The 25,629-nt window shown below is 47.3% G+C and overlaps 1 protein-coding gene across 5 annotated transcripts in view; it reads right to left on the bottom strand.

The window, feature by feature from the left end:
• The window catches only part of fgf13a (fibroblast growth factor 13a), a 745,108-nt gene that overhangs the window by 552,958 nt on the left and 166,521 nt on the right, over positions 1–25,629 (bottom strand). Inside the window, exon 1 of one of the 5 annotated variants that reach the window (XM_060832390.1) lies at positions 24,391–24,773. The exons of 3 other annotated variants lie outside the window; for them this stretch is intronic. In XM_060832390.1, coding sequence (XP_060688373.1) covers positions 24,391–24,421 — 31 coding nt within the window. In that variant the 5' untranslated portion in view covers positions 24,422–24,773. Of the gene's footprint in view, positions 1–24,390; positions 24,774–25,629 lie in introns of those variants that run through there. One more of the 5 variants, XM_060832394.1, reaches the window with a different exon arrangement.

The raw sequence follows: 25,629 nt of genomic DNA on the forward strand, positions 1-25,629 counted from the left end.
AAACCACAGTGCTCTTCACAGCCAAGTTATTAGCACTACCCCCCTCCAGTCTCTCCCTCATCCCTGCTCATTTAAAACTAAGTAGGATTTGAAAAGATAAGGTGGACAACTAACTCGGTCACCCCCAGCAGATTGGGATGAATTAGTCAAAGCATTTCAGGACCCTCCACCTCAAGTCTGTTAAAAATATTCACTATACCAGGAGTGGTTAGACTGTCCTTTGGACTTCAGATAGTCTTCTTAAAACCTTTACCATTGTACGCTTCACCCTCACCTCCAACAACAGGTACAAGGAGCTCAGAGATATCTTCATCACTTGGGGGTAAGTGATAGTCTTGTGGTATTATTGCTAGACCCTTAATCCAGAGACCCAGGTAACGTTTTGGGGACTTGGCTTCAAATCCCACCGTGGAAGATAATGGAGTTTGAATTCATAGAACATAGAAAAATACAGCGCAGTACAGGCCCTTTGGCCCTCGATGTTGCGCCGATCCAAGCCCACCTAACCTACACTAGCCCACTATCCTCCATATGCCTATCCAATGCCCATAAAGAGGGAGAGTCCACCACTGCTACTGGCAGGGCATTCCATGAACTCACGACTCGCTGAGTAAAGAGTAAAATTCAACAATAATCTGGAAGCAAAGAGTATAATGGTGATCATGAAACTATTGCTGATTGTTGGAAAAACCCATCTGGTTCACTAATATCCTTTAGGGAAGGAAATTGCCATCCTTACCTGGTCTGGTCTATGCATGACTCCAGACCCACAGCAATGTAATTCACTCTTAACTGCCCTCTGGGTAATTCGGGATGGTCTATAAATGCTCGTTCAGTCACTGATACCCACACCCCTTGAGAGAATGTTTAAACATCTTGGATCACGCCATTTGAGAAACTGCTTTCATGGTCCCCCATTCCTTTGCTCTCCCTCCTAGCCCAGTGTCATTACTGCTACGTCACTACCTCCTCCTGTTGAAATCTCCATCGGTACCATCATCCAGACTTCTGGGCTCAATAATCCAACCCAATCCTACTCTCCTACTTTGAGGAGAAAGTGAGATCTGCAGATGCTGGAGATCAGAGCTGGAAATGAAGAAGGGCTTTCCTGAAGAAGGGCTTATGCCCGAAACGTCGAATCTCCTGTTCCCTGGATGCTGCCTGACCTGCTGCACTTTTTCAGCAACACATTTTCTACTCTCCTACTTTCCACACTCTATAAGCCTGAGGCCAGTAAAAACTCTGTCTTAACTCACAGCAAGTTCTGTTTCCCTACCAGCCACGTGCTTGCTGACCTGTATCAGTGAAGAGGCGCTGGATTTAAAAATTCTACTCCGGGATTTTATTTCCCCTTGTGGCCTTCCACTCCTCCCTATCTCTGTAACCTCTCTGTGATCTCAGGCCTCCTTGAATTCCAGTGCCTTGTCCAATCCTAATTCTAATTGCTTCATTGTCATTGATGGCTGCCACCAGGATGTTATTTTAAAACAACAAACAGCGGTATTCAAAGAAAATCAAACCAAACGCTTTCACTCCCCCAGTTACAGCTGTGAGTGTTCTCCTGCATATTGTCCGTGGGAGATCAATTTGAGTTCCTGGAGGGCTAGCAACTCTGACTGCACAGAGCCAGCTCAAGGGACTGAATGGCCTATTGCTATTCCTGTGTATTGTGGTGACATCAAGCTGCAGTCACACTGAGCGCGAGCAGTGATCAATCTGTCACGGCCGCTTAGCTCACATCTCTTGGCTACTGGTTGCCATGGAGATTGCTGACCTCATTTAAAAGTGGCTTTGGGAGCCGAAGACTCAACAGAGCAGACATTTGTTCTTTGGACCCCGGGAGTTATTCATTCGCTCTGCTCATTAGTAAGTGGGAGACACCGGGAATGGCTGCATTTATCGCCCCCCTGCAGTTGTCCTGAAAACTGATGATTTGGCCACATCAGGGAAGACTGGAGTTAAATCCAGGATGGACCAGGCTGCCTTCCCTTCCCAACACACAATCGAGTCAGTTTACTCCACTGATTACACACAGACTGGGGAGGCAATTATTGTCACAACATCTAATAAACCAGGGAGCCAGGTTGGAGGCCCTGGGTTTGAATCCTGCCCTAGTGAAACTTGAGCTCAGTTTTTAACAGTGAAATCTGGAATGATGAGACAGCTGAACTGATTGTTGATGAAAATGAAACAAGTGATAATGTCATAATGTCCTTTGGGGAAGGAATCTGTCATCCTTACCCAGTCTAGCCTACATGTGACTCCAGACCTACAGCAATGGGACTGTTTCTTAATTACCCTCCAGGCAATTAGGAATGGCCAATAATTGCTGACCTAGCCAGTGATGCCCTCATCCAATTTATTGAATTCTATTTCTATCCACATGCTCTGCCTTGCAATGACCCCCTAAATGACAGTATTATTGTAAGCATGCTCCTTCTCAAGTTCATCTTCACGGCCTGGTAAGAAATTGATTTCCTTCGTTGTGAATCTTTCACAGCTTGAAGTGTTAAGAGCCAACCATTCAGAGATTCCAGTTCATTAATAAAGTACTTGTGTAGAGAGGGACAATCACAGTTTGATGTCCATGGAAATTAGGAGTGCTATCCTGTCTGATTCATTGACAACAACGCAGTCATACTGAACAAGTTGGTAAAATGAGAGACTCTCCTCAACTCAAATACCAATACACTCTGATGCAAGTTGATAGCTGACTGAAACGTGAGCGATAACTCAAGAAAATCAACAGTAGACTCACCTATAACAAATGTGTTTCCACAGAGTTATTGAAAATTAACAGCACAGAAGAGACTGCCCAGCTCAAATAATCTCTGCTAAAACTGCATAAAGTGTGAGCTGTGCCCCAGTTTGCGTACCGTGTCTGATGGTGGTCAACTCCTTACAGTAAGGAGGTGACCGGATGAAGGAGGTGGAGAAGGGGAGATTGATGAGGATGTTGTCTGGGCTGGAGACATCCCGCTGTGTGAATAAACAGGGTTTGGTTTGTTCATTGGAACAGAGGAGGCTGAGGGAGATTTAATGGAAGTGTTAATGGGGGGCACTGTATCAGTCCTGTGATTCTGTAATAACTCTTGAATTCTTGAATTTAAAACAATTGGTAGTAGGATTAGGAGAAAGTGAGGACTGCAGATGCTGGAGATCAGAACTGAAAATGTGTTGCTGGAAAAGCACAGCAGGTCAGGAAGCATCAAAGGAACAGGAGAATCGACGTTTCGGGCATGAGCCCTTCTTCAGAAATGAGGAAAGTGTGTCCAGCAGGCTAAGATAAAAGGTAGGCAGGGGGGACTTGGGGGAGGGGCGTTGGGAAATGCAATAGGTGGAAGGAGGTTAAGGTGAGGGTGATAGGCCGTAGATAGGCCCCACCAACCCAACCTCCACTCCTGGGACCTTCCCCTGCAACCGCAAGAAATACAAAACTTGTGCCCACACCTCCTCCCTCACTTCCCTCCAAGTCCCCAAGGGATCCTTCCGTATCCACCACAAATTCACCTGCACCTCCACACACATCATTTACTGCATCCGCTGCACCCGATGTGGCCTCCTCTATATTGGGGAGACAGGCCACCTACTTGCGGAACGTTTCAGGGAACACCTCTGGGACACACGGACCTACCAACCCATCCACCCCGTGGCTCAACACTTCAACTCCCCCTCACACTCCACTAAGGACATGCAGGTCCTCGGACTCCTCCATCGCCAGACCATAGCAACACGACAGTTGGAGGAAGAGCGCCTCATCTTCCGCCTAGGAACCCTCCAACCACAAGGGATGAACTCAGATTTCTCCAGTTTCCTCATTTCCCCTCCCCCCACCTTGTCTCAGTCCCAACCCTTGAACTCAGCACCACCTCCCTAACCTGCAATCTTCTTCCTGACCTCTCCGCCCCCACCCCACTCCGGCCTATCTCCCTCACCTTAACCTCCTTTCACCTATCGCATTCCCAATGCCCCTCCCCCAAGTCCCTCCTCCCTACCTTTTACCTTAGCCTGCTTGGCACACTCATTCCTGAAGAAGGGCTCATGCCCGAAACGTCAATTCTCCTGCTCCTTGGATGCTGCCTGACCTGCTGCGCTTTTCCAGCAACACGTTTTCATTAGGATTAGAAGAGTTAATTTGAATTTCTTGCACCAAAAGGACCTGGAACTCACTGCGAAGGTAGATACTTCCAATGCATCTAATAATGGAGGCAGTAATAGCTGTGAGAGTCACTGCACAAGTGATCTGGTGGGCCCCAGCTTGGACTCTGCCGATCCCAACAAATCCCAACCTAGCAGCTGCAGGAATTTGAATTCAACTCATAATAAGTCTGGAATTAAAAGCTAGTTCCAATAATAGAAATCACAAAGCTACCAACAGTTATTGCAAAGACCCACTTTGGTTCATTAGCATCCTTTCAGGAAGGAAATCTGCCTTCCTGATCTGGTCTGGCCTACATGTGACTCACTGCAAATCCACAGCAATGTGGTCACTCTAAACCGTCTTCTGAAGTGACTGAGTTCGTCAATCAGTTCAGGGGCAATTAGGAGTGGGCCGGAAATGCTGGCTATGCCAGAGAAACAGGGCAGCATGGTGGCTCAGTGGTTAGCACTACTCCCTCACTGCACCGGGGAAGTGGGTTCGATTCCAGCCTCATGCTATTGTATGTGTGGAGTTTGCATATTCTCCTTGTGTTTGTGTGGGTTTGGCCTGGTGCTCTGGTTTCATCCCACAGTCCAAAGCTGTGCAGGTTAGGTGGATTAGCCATGGGAAACGTGAGGTTTTGGGGATAGGGTGGAGCGCTGGGTCTGGCGGGGATGCACTTCAGCGGGTCAGTGCTACTCAATGAACCAGATAGTCGCTACCTGAACTGTAGGATTCTGTGAGTCTATGACCATCATGTCCCTCGGAAGAATGTCTTAAATATTTGAAATCTCCTAAGCTACTGAACAAAACACAGAAAATGGAGATGGCTTTCTTATTGGCCCAGATATGATGGGCTGAATGGCCTCCTACTGTGTTGTAAATCTTCTACTTTTCTAACATCACTTTTCTGATGGGAGCCTGCTGTGTGTAAATTGGTTGCCATGCTTCCTCTATTGCTGGCGTTAGCTATATTTCGGTGGCTATAATGGGATTTGCAATGTCCCAAGGTTGGCAATTACAAGTAATACTTTCTTTGGGAGAGAGAAAGGAGAGAAAATCTGTGAACAATGAAAAATCTAAATCCTTCAGTATAATAAAGTAAAATGAGACAATTTATAAGTGTAGAACATAAATAAGGAATTGCAATGGCAACTGCATAAAAAATAGCATTTTTATCCATTTCCTGCTGTTTTATGAGGTGCACAAAACCCAGGGTCACACTCTCTAATACTTTCACACGTTTGTAATAGAGACGATCTATTAAACTGCCTCATATTTCAGTCAGACTTTCTCAGCATGAACTCCAACCCATCAGTTTACTGTCTGGTGATTTATTATTTCACCAACAATGTCTGTTTGGATTAGAAATGGACGATTTCCTGATCCTAAGGAGCTTGAAAGAACCTTCAAAGCAAATCAAAGCCCAAACGTGCGCCATTAATTCAAAAAATGAGATGTTTTGGCTTAAACCATAAGAATCGTCACAACCTGCATTTTCACCAACTTCATAAACATCAGCTGATCCTCAATCGACCCACATCTGATTCTCATATCAGCTTCCCCACTGATCACTGGCCAGAACTGACTCCAGGTTCACCAATGGTTTGAGCTTAAAAATGTGAACAAGTTACATCACCACCTCACCCCTCCCTGTACCTCCTCTGTATATACACACACTCTCCCACTCCAGCCTCTGTATATACAGACTCCCCCCACTCCAGCCTCTGTATATACACACTCCCCCACTCCAGCCTCTGTATATACACACTCTCCCACTCCAGCCTCTGTACACACACACTCCCCCAATCCAGCCTCTGTATACACACACTCCCCCACTCCAGCCTCTGTATATACACACTCCCCCACTCCAGCCTCTGTATATACACACTCTCCCACTCCAGCCTCTGTATATACAGACTCCCCTCACTCCAGCCTCTGTATATACACACTCACTCACTCCAGCCTCTGTATACACACTCCCCCACTCCAGCCTCTGTATATACACACTCCCCCACTCCAGCCTCTGTATATACACACTCCCCCCACTCCAGCCTCTGTATATACACACTCCCCCACTCCAGCCTCTGTATATACACACTCCCCCCACTCCAGCCTCTGTATACACACACTCCCCCACTCCAGCCTCTGTGTATACACACTCCCCCACTCCAGCCTCTGTATACACACACTCTCCCACTCCAGCCTCTGTATACACACACTCCCCCACTCCACCCTCTGTATATACACACTCCCCCACTCCAGCCTCTGTATATACACACTCCCCCCACTCCACCCTCTGTATACACACACTCCCCCACTCCAGCCTCTGTATACACACACTCCCCCCACTCCAGCCTCTGTATATACACACTCCCCCCACTCCACCCTCTGTATATACACACTCCCCCACTCCAGCCTCTGTATATACACACTCCCCCCACTCCAGCCTCTGTATATACACACTCCCCCACTCCAGCCTCTGTATATACACACTCCCCCCACTCCAGCCTCTGTATATACACACTCCCCCACTCCAGCCTCTGTATATACACACTCCCCCACTCCAGCCTCTGTATATACACACTCCCCCACTCCAGCCTCTGTATACACACACTCTCCCACTCCAGCCTCTGTATACACACACTCCCCCACTCCAGCCTCTGTATATACACACTCCCCCACTCCAGCCTCTGTATATACACACTCCCCCACTCCAGCCTCTGTATACACACACTCTCCCACTCCAGCCTCTGTATACACACACTCCCTCACTCCAGCCTCTGTATATACACACTCTCCCACTCCAGCCTCTGTATATACACACTCCCCCACTCCAGCCTCTGTATATACACACTCCCCCCACTCCAGCCTCTGTATATACACACTCCCCCACTCCAGCCTCTGTATATACACACTCTCCCACTCCAGCCTCTGTATATACACACTCCCCCACTCCAGCCTCTGTGTATACACTTTCCCTCACTCCAGCCTCTGTGTATACACACTCCCCCACTCCAGCCTCTGTATACACACACTCCCCCACTCCAGCCTCTGTATATACACACTCCCCCCACTCCAGCCTCTGTATATACACACTCCCTCACTCCAGCCTCTGTATACACACACTCCCCCCACTCCAGCCTCTGTATATACACACTCACTCACTCCAGCCTCTGTATACACACTCCCCCACTCCAGCCTCTGTATATACACACTCCCCCCACTCCAGCCTCTGTATATACACACTCCCCCCACTCCAGCCTCTGTATACACACACTCCCCCACTCCAGCCTCTGTGTATACACACTCCCCCACTCCAGCCTCTGTATACACACACTCCCCCACTCCAGCCTCTGTATATACACACTCCCCCACTCCAGCCTCTGTATATACACACTCCCCCCACTCCAGCCTCTGTATACACACACTCCCCCACTCCAGCCTCTGTATATACACACTCCCCCACTCCAGCCTCTGTATATACACACTCCCCCCACTCCAGCCTCTGTATACACACACTCCCCCACTCCAGCCTCTGTGTATACACACTCCCCCACTCCAGCCTCTGTATACACACACTCCCCCACTCCAGCCTCTGTATATACACACTCCCCCACTCCAGCCTCTGTATATACACACTCCCCCCACTCCAGCCTCTGTATATACACACTCCCCCACTCCAGCCTCTGTATATACACACTCCCCCACTCCAGCCTCTGTATATACACACTCCCCCACTCCAGCCTCTGTATATACACACTCCCTCACTCCAGCCTCTGTATATACACACTCCCCCACTCCAGCCTCTGTACACACACACTCCCCCACTCCAGCCTCTGTATATATACACACTCCCCCCACTCCAGCCTCTGTGTATACACACTCCCCCACTCCAGCCTCTGTATATACACACACTCCCCCACTCCAGCCTCTGTATATACACACTCCCCCCACTCCAGCCTCTGTATATACACACTCCCCCACTCCAGCCTCTGTGTATACACACTCCCCCCACTCCAGCCTCTGTATACACACTCCCCCACTCCAGCCTCTGCATATACACACTCCCCACTCTAGCCTCTGTATACACACACTCCCCCCACTCCAGCCTCTGTATATACACACTCCCCCACTCCAGCCTCTGTATACACACTCCCCCACTCCAGCCTCTGCATATACACACTCCCCACTCTAGCCTCTGTATACACACACTCCCCCCACTCCAGCCTCTGTATATACACACTCCCCCACTCCAGCCTCTGCATATACACACTCCCCCACTCCAGCCTCTGTATATACACACTCCCCCCACTCCAGCCTCTGTATATACACACTCTCCCACTCCAGCCTCTGTATACACACACTCCCCCACTCCAGCCTCTGTATATACACACTCTCCCACTCCAGCCTCTGTATATACACACTCCCCCACTCCAGCCTCTGTATATACACACTCCCCCCACTCCAGCCTCTGTATATACACACTCCCCCACTCCAGCCTCTGTGTATACACTTTCCCTCACTCCAGCCTCTGTGTATACACACTCCCCCACTCCAGCCTCTGTGTATACACACTCCCCCACTCCAGCCTCTGTATACACACACTCCCCCACTCCAGCCTCTGTATATACACACTCCCTCACTCCAGCCTCTGTATACACACACTCTCCCACTCCAGCCTCTGTATACACACACTCTCCCACTCCAGCCTCTGTATATACAGACTCCCCCCACTCCAGCCTCTGTATATACACACTCCCCCACTCCAGCCTCTGTATATACACACTCACTCACTCCAGCCTCTGTATACACACTCCCCCACTCCAGCCTCTGTATATACACACTCCCCCACTCCAGCCTCTGTATATACACACTCCCTCACTCCAGCCTCTGTATATACACACTCACTCACTCCAGCCTCTGTATACACACTCCCCCACTCCAGCCTCTGTATATACAGACTCCCCCCACTCCAGCCTCTGTATACACACACTCTCCCACTCCAGCCTCTGTATATACAGACTCCCCCCACTCCAGCCTCTGTATATACACACTCCCTCACTCCAGCCTCTGTATATACACACTCACTCACTCCAGCCTCTGTATATACACACTCTCCCACTCCAGCCTCTGTATATACACACTCCCCCACTCCAGCCTCTGTATATACACACTCCCCCCACTCCAGCCTCTGTATATACACACTCTCCCACTCCAGCCTCTGTATATACACACTCCCCCCACTCCAGCCTCTGTATATACACACACTCCCCCACTCCAGCCTCTGTATATACACACTCCCCCCACTCCAGCCTCTGTATATACACACTCCCCCACTCCAGCCTCTGTATATACACACTCCCCCACTCCAGCCTCTGTACACACACACTCCCCCACTCCAGCCTCTGTATATATACACACTCCCCCCACTCCAGCCTCTGTGTATACACACTCCCCCACTCCAGCCTCTGTATATACACACACTCCCCCACTCCAGCCTCTGTATATACACACTCCCCCCACTCCAGCCTCTGTATATACACACTCCCCCACTCCAGCCTCTGTATATACACACTCCCCCCACTCCAGCCTCTGTATATACACACTCCCCCACTCCAGCCTCTGTGTATACACACTCCCCCACTCCAGCCTCTGTGTATACACACTCCCCCACTCCAGCCTCTGTATATACACACTCCCCCACTCCAGCCTCTGTATACACACACTCCCCCACTCCAGCCTCTGTATACACACTCCCCCACTCCAGCCTCTGCATATACACACTCCCCACTCTAGCCTCTGTATACACACACTCCCCCCACTCCAGCCTCTGTATATACACACTCCCCCACTCCAGCCTCTGTATACACACTCCCCCACTCCAGCCTCTGCATATACACACTCCCCACTCTAGCCTCTGTATACACACACTCCCCCCACTCCAGCCTCTGTATATACACACTCCCCCACTCCAGCCTCTGCATATACACACTCCCCCACTCCAGCCTCTGTATATACACACTCCCCCCACTCCAGCCTCTGTATATACACACTCCCCACTCCAGCCTCTGTATATACACACTCCCCCCACTCCAGCCTCTGTATATACACACTCCCCACTCCAGCCTCTGTATATACACACTCCCCCCACTCCAGCCTCTGTATACACACACTCTCCCACTCCAGCCTCTGTATATACACACTCCCCCACTCCAGCCTCTGTATATACACACTCCCCCACTCCAGCCTCTGTGTATACACACTCCCCCACTCCAGCCTCTGTATACACACACTCTCCCACTCCAGCCTCTGTATATACACACTCCCCCCACTCCAGCCTCTGTATATACACACTCCCCCCACTCCAGCCTCTGTATATACACACTCCCCCACTCCAGCCTCTGTATATACACACTCCCCCCACTCCAGCCTCTGTATATACACACTCTCCCACTCCAGCCTCTGTACATACGCACTCCCCCACTCCAGCCTCTGTATACACACACTCTCCCACTCCAGCCTCTGTACATACACACTCCCCCACTCCAGCCTCTGTACATACACACTCCCCCACTCCAGCCTCTGTATTTTGGTCACCATCCCTTCAGTTGTTAAGGCCCTTGATTTCTCTCCACAATCTGTTCCATCTTTCCACATCTGTCCTTCATGAAGGCACGGAAACATACCCCTCGGATCAACCTGTCCATGCGGACCATTATCCCAAACTAAATTTGTCCCAGCTGCCTTCACCTGGCCCCACATCCACCACACCTTCCTTATTCATGTTCTTCTCCAAAAGTCTTTGAAAACTTGTAATTGTATCTGCATCCACCAACTTTTCTGGAAATTCTGTGTAAATTGCTGTCCCTCATCTCCTTTGTAAATCTTTCCCCTCTCACCTTAAAAACATGCTCCTAGATGTGAACTCCCCCACCCTGGGGAAAAGATTTATCCACACCCTTCATGGTTTTATAAACCTCACTAAGGTGACCCCTCACCATCCTACGCTCCAGTGAACAGACTCCTTAAAACCTGCCTCTTCAACTAAGTTTCTGTTTAGTTGGATTCATTATCTCCTTTTCTCAACTCGGTGTTATGTGAGGCAGCTTGGGGCATTTTACTGTGTTAGAGGTGCTTTAGAAATGCAAGCTGTTGTTGTACGATCAGTAACTGGGGAAGATGGATCTGTTATGGACCTATGACTGGCTGAGATCAGGTTGATGTGTGGTGGGGAGGACGATCATGAAAGGTTTGGAGGAGAAGGGATCCTGTGTGTCTGTCAGATTGCTGACCACAGTGCCTCCAATTCAAACCCTGCTCTTGGAGAGTGTGAATTTCATCCACCTGGAGGGGGCGGTGTTGGTGTACTGGTAATGCCACTAGCTGGTAATCTGACCCACACCAAGGATTGTGTTTTGAGGACATAAGGTTGGATCCCATCATGACGGATGGCCAAAATTCAAATTCATTAAAAATCCAGTCTAATGGCATCCATGAAGCAGGAGGAGACCATTCTCCCCCTCCAGGTTGTGCTGCCATTCAATACTATCTTATCTCAGACTCAACTCCATTTTCCTGCCCTTCAACCATAATCCTTCAACCCTACACTAATTAAAAATCTCTCTATGTCCTCTGTAAATTTATCAATGTCCCACCAGCCTCCACATTCTGGTGGAGTGACTTCCAAAGGTTCACAGACCCAAGAACAACTGTCAATTCCTGAAGAAGGGCTCATGCCCGAAAGGTCGAATTTCCTGCTCCTTGGATGCTGCCTGACCTGCTGCGCTTTTCCAGCAACACATTTTCAGCTCTGATCTCCAGCATCTGCAGACCTCACTTTCTCCTACAACTGTCAATTGTCAGGAAAAAACCCATGGGTTTCACTGGGAGGGAATCCTTCCCTCCTTACCTAGTCTGGCCTCCATGTGACTCCAGACCCACAGCAATATGGTTGAATTATAACCACCCTCTGGACAATTATGGATGGGTTTTCAGTGACAGCCTCATCCCATGAATGAATTTAACAAAACTCCCTGCATAAAACCATAAGACGTAAGAGCAGGAGTAGAACATTCGGCCCATCGAGTCTGCTCCACCATTCGATGAGATCATGGCCAATCTGATAATCCTTAGCTCCACTTTCCTGCCTTTTACTGTATGAATGTGACATCCAGACAACCCCCAACCCACCCCCGTGAGTTATACTCAGTGTCAGTTCAATGTTGGTTAGACAGTGTATATATTATGAAGGTTTGCATTTCTTTGGAGACTTTCATCAAGTTTAGGACACCCTGGAGCATTTTCCAGCCAGTGACATGCCCCTGAAGTGTTGGCACTGTTGTAATGTCAGAAACCGACCAGCTGTCTCCCACAATCAGCGGTGTCACAACGATGGGATGATCAGTTTGTACATGTCAGTTAAAGAGAAACAACACTGACTGAGGAGGACCACCTTGCCATTAGTCAATCGTATCTGTTGGATCATGTCTTCCTGTTTGAGCAGAACGTTCTTATCTGAGGAAGAACGTTCTTACTTTAGATGGAGCACAGCGACCAGTGTGATTCCTTTGGTTGTATGAGGAGAGATTGAGTCCTTCAGGATTGTATGCACTGCAGTTTGGACAAATAGGGGGTGGGATTTCATGGAAAGGTGTAAACTTTGAACAGGACCAGACAGGTTAGATAGAGGAAAGGATGTTCCCAACAGCAGGGATGGGCATGTGTGGGGAGGTGTGGGGTGGGCTGTGGTCTGGACCAGGGGCCACATTATAAGGATAAGGGATAGACCTTTTAGGACTGAGATGATGAGAAATGTCTTCACCCAGAGAGTGTCAGCCCATTTTATACACGCAAGATCCTCTGCATGGAAACCTTACCCCCCCAGGTCCCTTTTAAATCTTACCCCTCTCACTTTAAACCCATCCCTCTAGTTCTGACCTCCTCTACTTTGGGGAAAAAGACCTTGACATTCACACTGTCCCTGCCCCTCATGAGTTTATAAACCTCTGTGAGTTTACCCCTCAGCCTCCGACCCTCCAGGGAAAGCAGCCTCAGCCTATTCAACCTCTCCCTGTAGCTCAAATCCTCCAACCCCGGCAACATCCTTGAATTCTTTCCTGAACCCTTCCAAGTTTCACAACATCTTTCCGATAGCAGGGAGACCAGAATTGCGCACAATATTCCAAAAGTGATGAAGTCAATGCAGGAGCATCAACACGGACATAAAGCTGAATGGCCTGGCTCTGAGTTGAATGTTCTCTGTGTTTTACTGTCATCGGTTTCAGTTGGTGCTCCTTACAGTGAGAGAAGAGTGTGTGTCTACTGATGAAGTTGGAGGTTGAGACTGTGAAATGACATAGAAAGAATGCTGTCTGTTTTATCCTCAGAGAGACAGCTCCGTCAGGGATTGTTGCTCAGACTGTGCATCAGGTTGCCAATTATGCACACCAAAACGAAGAGAAAAGGAGCAGTAAATAATTTAAACTGTCAAGCGCCCTAGAGAGGCTCCCTGGTGGAGAGGGAAAGTGGAGAAGCAATTCTCTGAGATTCTAAACTGGCAGAACCTGACTTTGAAAACCATTTAAAGCAACTGACTCCTTCCCGATGAATTCTCAGGTGTAAGGCCGGATGGAACTAGCAATGGTGGGGGTGGGGGAAATTGTGGTGGGGTGGGGGGAATGGTGGGCAAGTGGTGTGGGGTGGAATGCTGAGGGTGTAAGGTTGGGAATGGGGAGGGGTTTCAGAGGGTAATGGTGGGGTGTTGGGGGTGGTGTGGAGTGGGGGAGAAGGAATGGTGGTGGGCTGAGGGGAGGATCATGATGGGGTGAGGGGAATAGTGGGAAAGGGGAGTGGAGAGAGAATGGTGTGGGGGTATGAGGGGGGAATGGTGAGGGGTGGTGAGGCGTGGGGAAGGAGAACGTGTGTTTGTGTTCCCTCAAACAATAACTTTTAAAAAATTCATCCACAGGATATGGGTGTCACTGGCTGGGCCAACATTTAATGGCCATTTCTCATGGTCCCTGAGAAGATGGTAGAGAATTCTCTGAGTACAGGGATAACACCGGGATGGTCTGCTTTACAGTGTTTTATCATTCTCCCTGAAGAGGTTAGGCCTTGCTTAACAACTCATCCAAAAAATGGCACCTCAGCACTCCTTCGCACTCCCTCACACTCCCTCGCACTCCCTCAGCACTCCCTCAGCACTCCCTCACACTCCCTCGCACTCCCTCAGCACTCCCTCGCACTCCTTCAGCACTCCCTCAGCACTCCCTCAGCACTCCCTCAGCACTCCCTCGCACTCCCTCAGCAGTGCACTGGGAGGATCGGCCTTGGTTATAGGCTCAAGTTTCTGGAGTGGGGCTTCAACGCGCAAGCTTTACAAGAGAGTGACAGCCACGAGGGTTAAGAGAGAATCCTACTCTAATACTTCCCAAATGTACAAGAGCCTCCTATCATGGATTTGATTTTTGTTTTTGTTATTTTGCTAATTTATGGTAACCCCATGTGGAAAGACCTAGACACTCCAGGAACTGGAAATCTCAGCTCAAGGGACCACGTGGTGGCTCAGTGGTTAGCACTGCTGCCTCACAGCACCAGGGATCCGGGTTCAATTCCACCCCAGGTGACTCTGTATGTGGAGTTTGTGCATTCTCTCTCTATCTGTGCGGGTTTACTCTCACAGTCCAAAGATGTGTAGGTTAGGTGGATTGGCCATAGAGTCCAAGGATGAGCAATAGTTTACAGGGGAAGGGTTCTCTTCGGAGAGTTAGTGTGGTCTTGATGGTCTGCTTCTGCACTGGAGTGATTCTATGAAAGAAAGTGATTTTGGTAAATTGCAAGCCTGGGATTTCCAGGTGACCTTTAGGAACTGGGGATGAACTGTTAACACAACTGGCTGAATGCCATAGTTTTAGTTTTTTAGCAGTTTGGCTGAAGGACCAATCACCAAAGGAAGGTGAAACTGAAAGAATGCAGCAGACTTTGTACACATACAAAACCCTGGTGTAATGTGACCATGTAACTACTGACTATTATCATCAACATCTATCTGTCCATTCAAGGAAGGAAGTCTGCCATTATTACTTCCTATGGGAGAAAGTGAGGACTGCAGATGCTGGAGATCAGAGCTGAAAATGTGTTCTAGAAAAGCGCAGCAGGTCAGGCAGCATCCAAGGAACAGGAGATTCGACGTTTCAGGCATGAGCCCTTCTTCAGGAATGAGGAAAATCATTACTTCGTATGGCTTGCATGTAACTCCAGAACCACAGCATTTTAGTTGGCTCTGGGCAACTCGGGATGGACTATAATAAATACTAGCTTTGCGAATGATACTCACATCCTGAAAGTCAATTGATCAGTGAGCGTTAAACTCACACTCTTCCATCCAATGGGAAATTAAATTATATCAATCAACAATTATACAAAATTTTAGTTATTCAGATGAAATGTTGTTTCAAATCAGTAGTAAAATATTAATCTACGCTTGAAAACATTGATGACAAATTTGTTGTGCTGAAGTGTAATTAATGCATTTGGATATAAAGCTGTAACAAGTTATAATGGCTTTGCCTCAATTGCTTTGCTATGGTTCAATAATAGAATCCAATCGTACAACTGTTCACACAGCATTAACACAATTCACTGCTTAATTAAAATTCATCTCGGTTGAAATGCGTTTGTGTCGAAACTTTGTATTAATAGAGATGTTCTGGGAGACAAGAGAGGCAACGGTTTAAGGAGGGAGCTTTGAAACAGGTGGATTGCTAAAATTGGTTGCTCCAATTGTACGGTTTGTAAATAGAACGGTGAATGTTAGTTCAGGAGGGTATTGAGTAACCTGGTTTGGGGAGAGGTAGGAAATATACCATTGAGGTCTGCAGCATTAAAAAAGGCCCTTTGGCCCATTACATCAGTGCTGGGCAAAAACCATGATGTGGAGGTGCTGGTGCTGGACTGCGGTGGACAAAGTCAGAAGTCACATGACACCAGGTTATAGTCTAACACGTCTATTTGAAATCACAAGCTTTCAGAGCAAGGCTTACAAACTTACGGCTGCATAGCAAACATCAGCATTAGGTTTAAAATTATAACGGTCCATTCAGCAGTCTAATAACAGCAGGGGAGAAGCCGTTCTTAAAACAAAACTGTAGTTAGCTGCAAATGGCAACAATAAATCATATCAATAGTCTCCTCGGTTACCTCCTCCCAGTTTGGAGGGACTCCCCTTCCAGAGTCATGTTTTAAATCCCATCCATCAAGAAGCCCGGTGAATACGACCTTCACAACTAGACAGCACGGTGGCACAGTGGTTAGCACTGCTGCCTCACAGCGCCAGAGACCCGGGTTCAATTCCCGACTCAGGCGACTGTCTGTGTGGAGTTTGCACGTTCTCCCCGTGTCTGCATGGGTTTCCTCCGGGTGCTCCGGTTTCCTCCCACAGTCCAAAGATGTACAGGTTAGGTGAATTGGCCACGCTAAATTGCCCGTAGTGTTAGGTAAAGGGGTAAATGTAGGAGTATGGGTGGGTTTCGCTTCGGCGGGTCGGTGTGGACTTGTTGGGCCGAAGGGCCTGTTTCCACACTGTAAGTCTAATCTAATCGAGACAAGAAAATGGAGGGAACAGCAGCAACCTTTATCCAGGGCTTTCTTCAGCCTCACTAAAGGTCTCTGATATCATCAACCAGGAAGAGCGATGGAGTGTCCTCCTCCTTAGATCTGGCTCCCCGCAGAAATTCATCGCCACAACATTAGGTAAGTTGTGATTCTCCACAGCAGACTCACCACAATGCCAACGTGAGAACATACTGGGGTCAAACAAGGCCTTAACATTACACGAACATTCCTCTTCGATTTCTTCACTACAACACTGCACCCATTCTCTGTTCAAACTGTTTGGCCTCCAGTCCAGACCTGAACCATCCAAAACTCCATCATTGTGCTGCTGTACACACAGACAGTGCACAAACCCAGGACTGAGATCAAAGCCACCACTGCCACATTCCCAGAGGCCTCTGAGAGAATGAGTCTTATTGAATGGTGAAGGCAGGCGTGTTGGGCTGAATGGCTTACTTCTGCACCAATGCATTATAGTGTTAGCCAAAACATCCAAGACTTATTCATTGATAAGCCTTCTCTGACTGCATAACACTGCTCCTGACTATCATGATCCACAGTGTGACGCATACTGTGGGAGCCGAATATCTGAGGGATAGAATGTTTACTGATGAAGCCCTTAACCCCAGCACCAAGCTAATTATCTGCAAGCACTGCCATGTTCCCTGCTCTTCTGTCGGCATCAAGGATACGGACAATGTGCAGCTGACATCGCAAACCCTCCTGAAGAATCCTGTGAACCCAGGACTGGCTGACTGACTGACTGATATCAGTGTCCTCTCTCAGGCCATTGCTCCCATTGTCAAGGCACTGGTAACAGCTAACCAGCCAGGTTGGGTAAGCTGTGCCTGATTCCCAAATTTCTGAAAGAAGCTCTTCATTCTGAGCTCCATCACTGCAAGTGGTTACCATGGGAGCAGAGCAAATCCTAAAGGACGAGTCTCCATATGAAGAAATATGACATCCTCAATGATTCATGGGAATCTCTTATCCAAGGTCCATACAGATTAGAGAATTATAGAATCCCCAAGGGGCAGATAGAGGCTATTCAACCTATTGAGTCTGCATCGATGCTCCAAAAGCCATCCCATCCACACCTGTCCCTGTAACCCTGCATCTCCCATGGCTGGCCACCTAGCCTGCATATGTCTGAACACTACGGGGCAATTTAGCTTGGTGAATTCACCTAACCTGTACATCTTTGGACTGTGGGAGAAAATCAGACCACCCGGAGGAAAATCAGGCAGACACGGGGAGAATGTACAAACTCCACACAGACAGTCGCCCAAGGGTGCGATCAAACCTGGGTCCCTGGCGCTGCGAGGCAGCAGTGCTAACCACTGAGGCACCATGCCGCCCCACCACTGAGCCACCATGTTGAGGAGGTATCCATAAAGGCCACCTCTAGGAAGCCAAGATGGAAGTCAAGCATAAACACCGGAAGGAGGAGATGAAAAGCTGATTGTTTTTCTCTCCGTCTCTTCAAATCCCCCCTCATCTCTACTGGGGACAAGCCACTCAGATCCAACAATGGACAGTTTAGTCACCTCAGGAGCCACAACATGATCTCGAGAGACTGGCAATGAAAGGAAACATCAAACACGATCCCACTGCTGAATGACTGGTCTGTTCACTTGTTGTCATAGAAGCTGATTATTTTCTTTGCCTCTGCTGGGAAGAGTTTGACTTTGACTTTGGTGACACCGCGAATGAAAGAACATGGACTTTGATAAAATCTTCCACAACCTCAGAACATTTCAAAAACGTGGGTCAAAACAAATTTGTGAGGAGATTTAGGTTATCTGTCAGAATAATAGGGTGGTTATGGTAGGGAATTTTAACTTTCCAAACATAGGCTGAGACTGCCATCGTGTTAAAGGTTTAAATGGAGAGGAACTTGTTAAGTGCGTACAAGAAAATTTTCTGAATCAGTATGTGGATGTACCTACTAGAGATAGTGCAAAACTTGACCTATACTTGGGAAATAATGATGTGGAGGAGTCAATGTTGGACTGGGGTGGACAAAGTTAAAATTCACACAACACTGTGACCAGGTTATAGGTTTATTTGGAAGCACTAGCTTTTGGAGTAATGCTCCTTCATCACATAGATGGGTGAAGGAGCAGCACTTCGAAAGCTAGTATTTCCAAATAAACCTGTTAGACTATAACCTGATGTTGTGTGATTTTTAACTCTGGAAATAAGGCAGGGCAGGTGACTGAGGTATCATTGGGGGGGCACTTTGGGGTCAGCAACTATAATTCTATTAATTTTAAAATAGTGATGGAAAAGGATAGACAGGATCTAAAAGTTGTAGTTCCAAATTGGGGGAAGGTCAATATTAACATTATTAGGCAAGGACTTTCAAAAGTTTCTTGGGGGCAGATATTTGTAGGTAGAGGGATACCTGGAAATGGTGAGTCTTTAAAAATGCGATTACAAGAATCCAGAGACAGTATATTCCTGTTAGGGTGAAAGGCAGGATAGGCACAGGGAATGCTGGATGATGAGAGAAATTGAAGTTTTGGTCAAGAAAAAGACGGAAGCGTATGTCAGTATAGACAGGATAGATCGAGTGAATCCTTAGAAGAGAATAAAAGCATGGTGGCTCCGTGGTTAGCACTGCTGCCTCACAGCACCAGGATCCCAGGTTTCATTCCAGCTTTGGGCAACTGACTGTGTGGAGTTTGCACATTCTCCCCGTGTCAGCATGGGTTTCCTCTGGGTGCTCTGGTTTTCTCCCACAGTCCAAAGATGTGCAGGTCAGGTGAATTGGCCGTGCTAAATTGTCCATAGTTGTTAGGTGCATTAGTCAGAGGGCGGTGGCTTATTCTTTGGAGGGTCGGTGTGGACTTGTTGGGCTGAAGGGCTTGTTTCCACACTGTAGGGAATCTAACCTAATCAAAAAAGCAGGAGGAGTATACTTAAGAGGGAAATCAGGAGAGCAAAAAGGGAACATGAGATAGCTTTCACAAATAAAGTTAAGGAGCTATTTGTGGAACTGCAGGAGATGGGGTGGATACTAAACGAATAGTTTGCATCAGTGTTTACAGTGGAGAAGGACATGGAAGATACAGAATGTGGGCAAGTACATGGTGAGATCTTCAAAAATGTCCATATTGCAGAGAAGGAAGTGTTAGATGTCTTAAAATGCACAAAATGGATAAATCCCCAGGACCAGAGCAGACATACCCTAGAACTGTGAAGGAAGTGATTGCTGGGCCTCTTACTGAGATATTTGTGTCATCAATAGAGGCGAAGGCTGGAGATTGGCTAACGTGGCGCTACTATTTAAGAAAGGTGGTCAGGAAAAGCCAGGGAACTATAGACCGATGAGCCTGACCTTGGTGGTGGGCAAGTTGTTGGAGGGAATCCTGACAGACAGTATTTACATGTATATGGAAAGGCAAGGACTGATTAGGGATAGGCGGCATGGCTTTATGCATGAGGAATCATGTGTCATGAACTTAATTGAGTTTTTTGAATAAGTAAAAAAGAGGATTGATGAGGGCAGAGTGGTGGAAGTGATCTATATGGACTTCAGTAAGGCATTTGACAAAGCTCCTCATGGGAGACTGGTGAGCAAGGTTAGGCCTCATGGAATACTGGGAGAACGAGCCATTTGGATATAGAACTGGCTTGAAGGTAGAAGACAGAGGGTGGTGGTGGAGGGTTGTCTCTCAGACTGGAGGGCTATGACCAGTGGAGTGCCACAAAGATCGGTGCTGGATCCACTACTTTTCATCATTTATATAAATGATTTGGATGTGAACATAGGAAGTATAGTTGGTAAGTTTGCAGATGACACTAAAATTGGAGGTGTAGTGGACAGCAAAGAAAATTACCTCAGTGTACGATGACAATTACCTAGTGGTATTATCGTAGACTGTTAATCCAGAGACCCAAGTAATGTTCCAGGGATCTGGGTTCAAATCTCACCACAGGAAATGGTGTAATTTGAACTCAGTAAATCTGGAATTAAGAGTCTAATGATGACCGTGAATTAATTGTTGGAAAAACCCATCTGGTTCACTAATGTCCTTTAGGGAAGGAAACTGCCATCCTTCCCTGGTCTGGTCTACATGTGACTCCAGACCCATAGCAATGTGGTTGACCCTTAATTGCTGCCTTGGCAACAAATGCTGGCCCAGCCAGTGCTACCCTCATCTATGAATTAATGAAAAAAGGGGCCTTGATCAGATGGGCCAATGGGCTGAGGAGTAGCAGATGGAGTTTAATTTAGGTACAAATGAGGTGCTGCATTTTGGAAAGGCAAATCAGAGCAGGACTTATACACTTAATGGTAAGGTCCTAGGGAGTGTTGCTGAACAAAGAGACCTTGGAGTGCAGGTTCATAGCTCCTTGAAAGTAGAATCACAGGTAGATAGGATAGTGAAGAAGGCGTTTGGTATGCTTTCCTTTGTTGGTCGAGATGTGGAGATGCCGGAGTTGAACTGGGGTGTACAAAGTTAAAAATCACACAACACCAGGTTGTTAAACACCTGATGAAGGAGCGTCGCTCCGAAAGCTAGTATGCATTCAATTAAACCTGTTGGACTATAACCTGATGTTGTGTGATTTTTAACTTTATTGGTCAAAACATTGAGTACAGGAGTTGGGAGGTTATGTTGTGGCTATTCAGGACATTAGATTGAGAGTTATAAGGTAGCCAGGAAGGATCTAAAGAGAGAGCTAAGAGCAGCAAGGAGGGGACATGAAAAGTCCTTAGTTGGTAGGATTAGGGAAAACCCAAAGGCTTTCTATAGGTATGTCAGGAATAGAAGAATGATTAGGGTAGGAATAGGCCCAGACAAGGATAGTAGTGGGAAGTTGCATGTGGAGGCTGAAGAAATTGGGGAGACACTGAATGAATACTTTTCATCCGTATTCACTCAGGAACAGGACATTGTTGCCGATGTGAATATTGAGTCACAATTAATTAGAATGGATGGCTTTGAGATATGCAGGGAAGTGATGTTGGAAATTCTGGAAAGGGTGAAAATAGATAAGTCCCCTGGGCCTGATGGCATTTATCCTAGGATTCTCTGAGAAGCAAGGGAGGAGATTTCAGAGCCATTGACCTTGATTTTTATGTCCTCGTTGTCTACAGGAATAGTGCCAGAAGACTGGAGGATAGCAAATGTGGTTCCCTTGTTCAAGAAGAGGAGTAGGGATAACCCTAGTAACTATAGACCAGTGATCTCAATTCTGTTGTGGGCAAAGTCTTAGAGAGAATTGTAAGGGATAGGATTTATGGACATCTGGATAGGAATAATGTGATCAAGGATAGTCAGCATGGTTTTGCGAAGGGCAGGTCGTGCCTCACAAACCTTATTGAATTTTTTGAGAAGGTGACTAAGGAGGTGGACGAGGGTAAAACGGAAGATGTGGTGTATATGGATTTTAGTAAGGCATTTGATAAGGTTCCCCATTGTAGGCTACTGCAAAAAATACAGAGGTATGGCATTGAGGGTGCGTGAGAGGTTTGGATTAGGAATTGGCTGGCTGGAAGAAGACAGGGGGTAGTAGTTGATGGTAAAGGTTCATCTTGGAGTGCAGTTACCAGCGGTGTTCCGCAAGGATCTGTTTTGGGACCATTGCTGTGTGTCATTTTTATAAATGACCTGGAGGAGGGACTAGAAGGCTGGGTGAGCAAGTTTGCGGATGATACGAAAGTCGGTGGAGTTGTTGACAGTGAGGAAGGATGTGGCAGGTTACAGCGGGATATAGATAAACTGCAGAGCTGGACAGAAAGGTGGCAAATGGAGTTCAATGTAGGTAAGTGTGAAGTGATTCACTTTGGTAAGAGTAACAAGAAGATGGAGTACTGGGCTAATAGTTGGATACTTGATAGTGTGGATGAGCAGAGCGATCTTGGTGTCCATGTACACAGATCTCTGAAAGTTGCCACCCAGGTAAATAGTGCTGTGAGGAAGGCATATGGAGTACCGGCTTTTATTGGTAGAGGAATTGAGTTCCGGAGTCCTGAGGTCATGTTGCAGTTGTATAAGACTCTGGTGCGGCCGCATCTGGGGTATTGTGTGCAGTTTTGGTCACCATACTATAGGAAGGATGTGGAGGCACTGGAACGGGTGCAGATGAGGTTTACCAGGATGTTGCCTGGTATGGTAGGAAGATCATATGAGGAAAGGCTGAGGCACTTGGGGCTGTTTTCATTGGAGAAAAGAATGTTTAGGGGTGACTTGATAGAGGTGTACAAGATGATTAGAGGTTTAGATAGGGTTGACCATGAGAACCTTTTTCCACGTATGGAGTCAGATATTATGAGGGGGCATAGCTTTAAATTAAGGGGAGGTTGGTATAGGACAGATGTTAGGGGTAGATTCTTTACTCAGCGAGTCGTGAGTTCATGGAATGCTCTGCCAGTAACAGTGGTGGACACTCCCTCTTTATGGGCATTGGATGGGCATATGGAGGAAAGTGGGCTAGTGTAGGTTAGGTGGGCTTGGGTCGGCGCAACATCGAGGGCCGAAGGGCCTGTACTGCGCTGTATTTTTCTATGTTCTATGTTCTATGTTCTAGTTAGGCTACTTTTGGAATGTTACGTGCAATTCTGGTCTCCTTCCTATCGGAAGGATGTTGTGAAACTTGAAAGGGTTCAGGAAAGATTTACAAGGATGTTGCCAGAGTTGGAGGATTTGAGCTACAGGGAGAGGCTGAACAGGCTGGGGCTGTTTTCCCCGGAGCGTCGGAGGCTAAGGGGTGACTTTATAGAGGTTTGTAAAATCATGAGGGACATGGATAGAATAAACAGACAACGTTTTTTCTCTGGGGTGGGGCAGTTCAGAACTAGAAGTTATAGGTTTAAGGTAAGAGGAGTAAGATATAAAAGGGAACTAAGAGGCAACTTTTTCAGTTGAAGAAAATGGTGCATGTATGAAATGAGCTGCCAGAGGATGTGGTGGAGGCTGGTACAATTACAGCATTTACAAGGCATCTGGATGGATATATGAATAGGAAGGGTTTGGAGGGATATGGGTCGGGTGCTGGCGAATGGGACTAGATTAATTTCAGACATCTGGTCGATATGGACAAACTGGACCAAACTGTCTGACCAGAGTTCACCTGGACCTCAAACCCAATTACCTGACTTTTGTCCCTATCCCTTGATAACATTCCCCAGCAGGTATGATAGGGGCACTTAACAGAGTTTAAGATAAGCACTTGAACATGAAAGGAATGGAGGGATATGGACCAAGGGCAGGCAGAAGGGATTAGTTTCATTTGACGTCATGTTCAGGATAACATCACAGGCCGAAGGGCCTGTTCCTGCGCTGGACTGTTCACAGAAGATCACAGAATCCCTACAGTTGGAAGCAGGCCATTTGGCCTAACAAGTCCATACCGACCCTCCAAAAAGTAACCCACCCAGACCCATTCCCCTCCCCTATTATCCAATATTTACTACTGACTAATGCACCTAACCTACACTTCCCTGAACACGATGGGCAATTTAGCACGGCCAACCTGCACATTTTTGGACAATGAAGAATTGTGGCTTATTAACTGTACCAACAAAGATCCATCAGCCTTTCACTCCATCAGTCTAGAGGTTTGCAAAGTACATTGGGATAAAGTCTTCACACAGCCAGTCCATTCAATGGCCGCCTTACCTTCGTCCTCTTCATTCTTTCTCTGTGACATTCCTGACTGCTTTCAAAGAGCATCCAAAAATCAAAGGGAAAGTGAGTATCACTGCATCACTTTCGGAGAGTTGCAATTGTCTTTTCGCAATTCGGTTAATCACAGTAAGTTATGACTTTGTATCAAATTACTTGGATCATTTTCAAATTATGTCGGACACCCAACTCACTAAGTGGCCCACATCAGCCTCCAGCCATCCCTCATGACCTCGGCTTATCAGTAAACCTGCCTGAGAGCATCCAGTCTACGTGCCAACTTGTTTCTCCTCTTGCTGCTCAACTCCTCGACCATATGGAAATAGATTCAAAATGTCATGTCAGAGGCACGGGAGAGGTTTGAAATCAAGGCAGAACTATTTTGAGGCATTTAACTGCTCCTTTTTATAATCCTTCCGTAAATGAGACAGTAAGATGCAGGACAAGTTCCCACATGCCTGAGGTGCATGTGAAACAGAATACCTGATCCACCTTCGTGTGGTATTTGCGGAGAGCAGCTGGCTTACATTCTGACACCAGTTTTCCCTCCCTCCCAGTCGAATGCTTCTCTCATCCCAGCTCAGTTACTGATATGGGGAATGTTAACCCAATTATAGACATCACAGCACACAACAAATTCATTCAGCTAATGAGCCACATCAGTTACATACTAAACTGTGCAGAGTTGAGAGTGTGGTGCTGGAAAAGCACAGCAGGTCAGGCAGCATCTGAGGAGCAGGAGATTCGACATTTCAGGCAAGAGCCCTTCATCAGGAAGGGCTGATAAAGGGCTTATGCCTGAAACGTCGATTCTCCTGCTCCTCGGATGCTGCCTGACCTGCTGTGCTTTTCCAGCACCACACTCTTGACTGCGATCTCCAGCATCTGCAGTCCTCACTTTCTCCTACTAAACTGTGCTGTTTACTTCATATTCACAGCACACAGCCAGTCCCTTCAGTTCTTCCACTCTGTGCTGTTGTTTCTCCTCTCATTCCTACTTCATCACATCCTACCAACATTCTATCTTTCTCTTCCTTTCTGCCTCAGGTATTTATCGGCCTTTCCCTTAACTTTTCTTTATTATTCTGTGATAAGATATGGACATCACTGGCTGGGCCAACGTTGCCTGTCCCTAACTGCCACTTGAGGGAAGACGGGGGTGAGCTGCCTTCTTGAACCACTGCAGTTCATGATGCCCTTAGACCCCTAATACCCTTACCGAGAGAATTCCAG

Source organism: Hemiscyllium ocellatum, chromosome 11 (genome assembly GCF_020745735.1).
Source record: "Hemiscyllium ocellatum isolate sHemOce1 chromosome 11, sHemOce1.pat.X.cur, whole genome shotgun sequence".
Classification (NCBI taxonomy): domain Eukaryota; kingdom Metazoa; phylum Chordata; class Chondrichthyes; order Orectolobiformes; family Hemiscylliidae; genus Hemiscyllium; species Hemiscyllium ocellatum.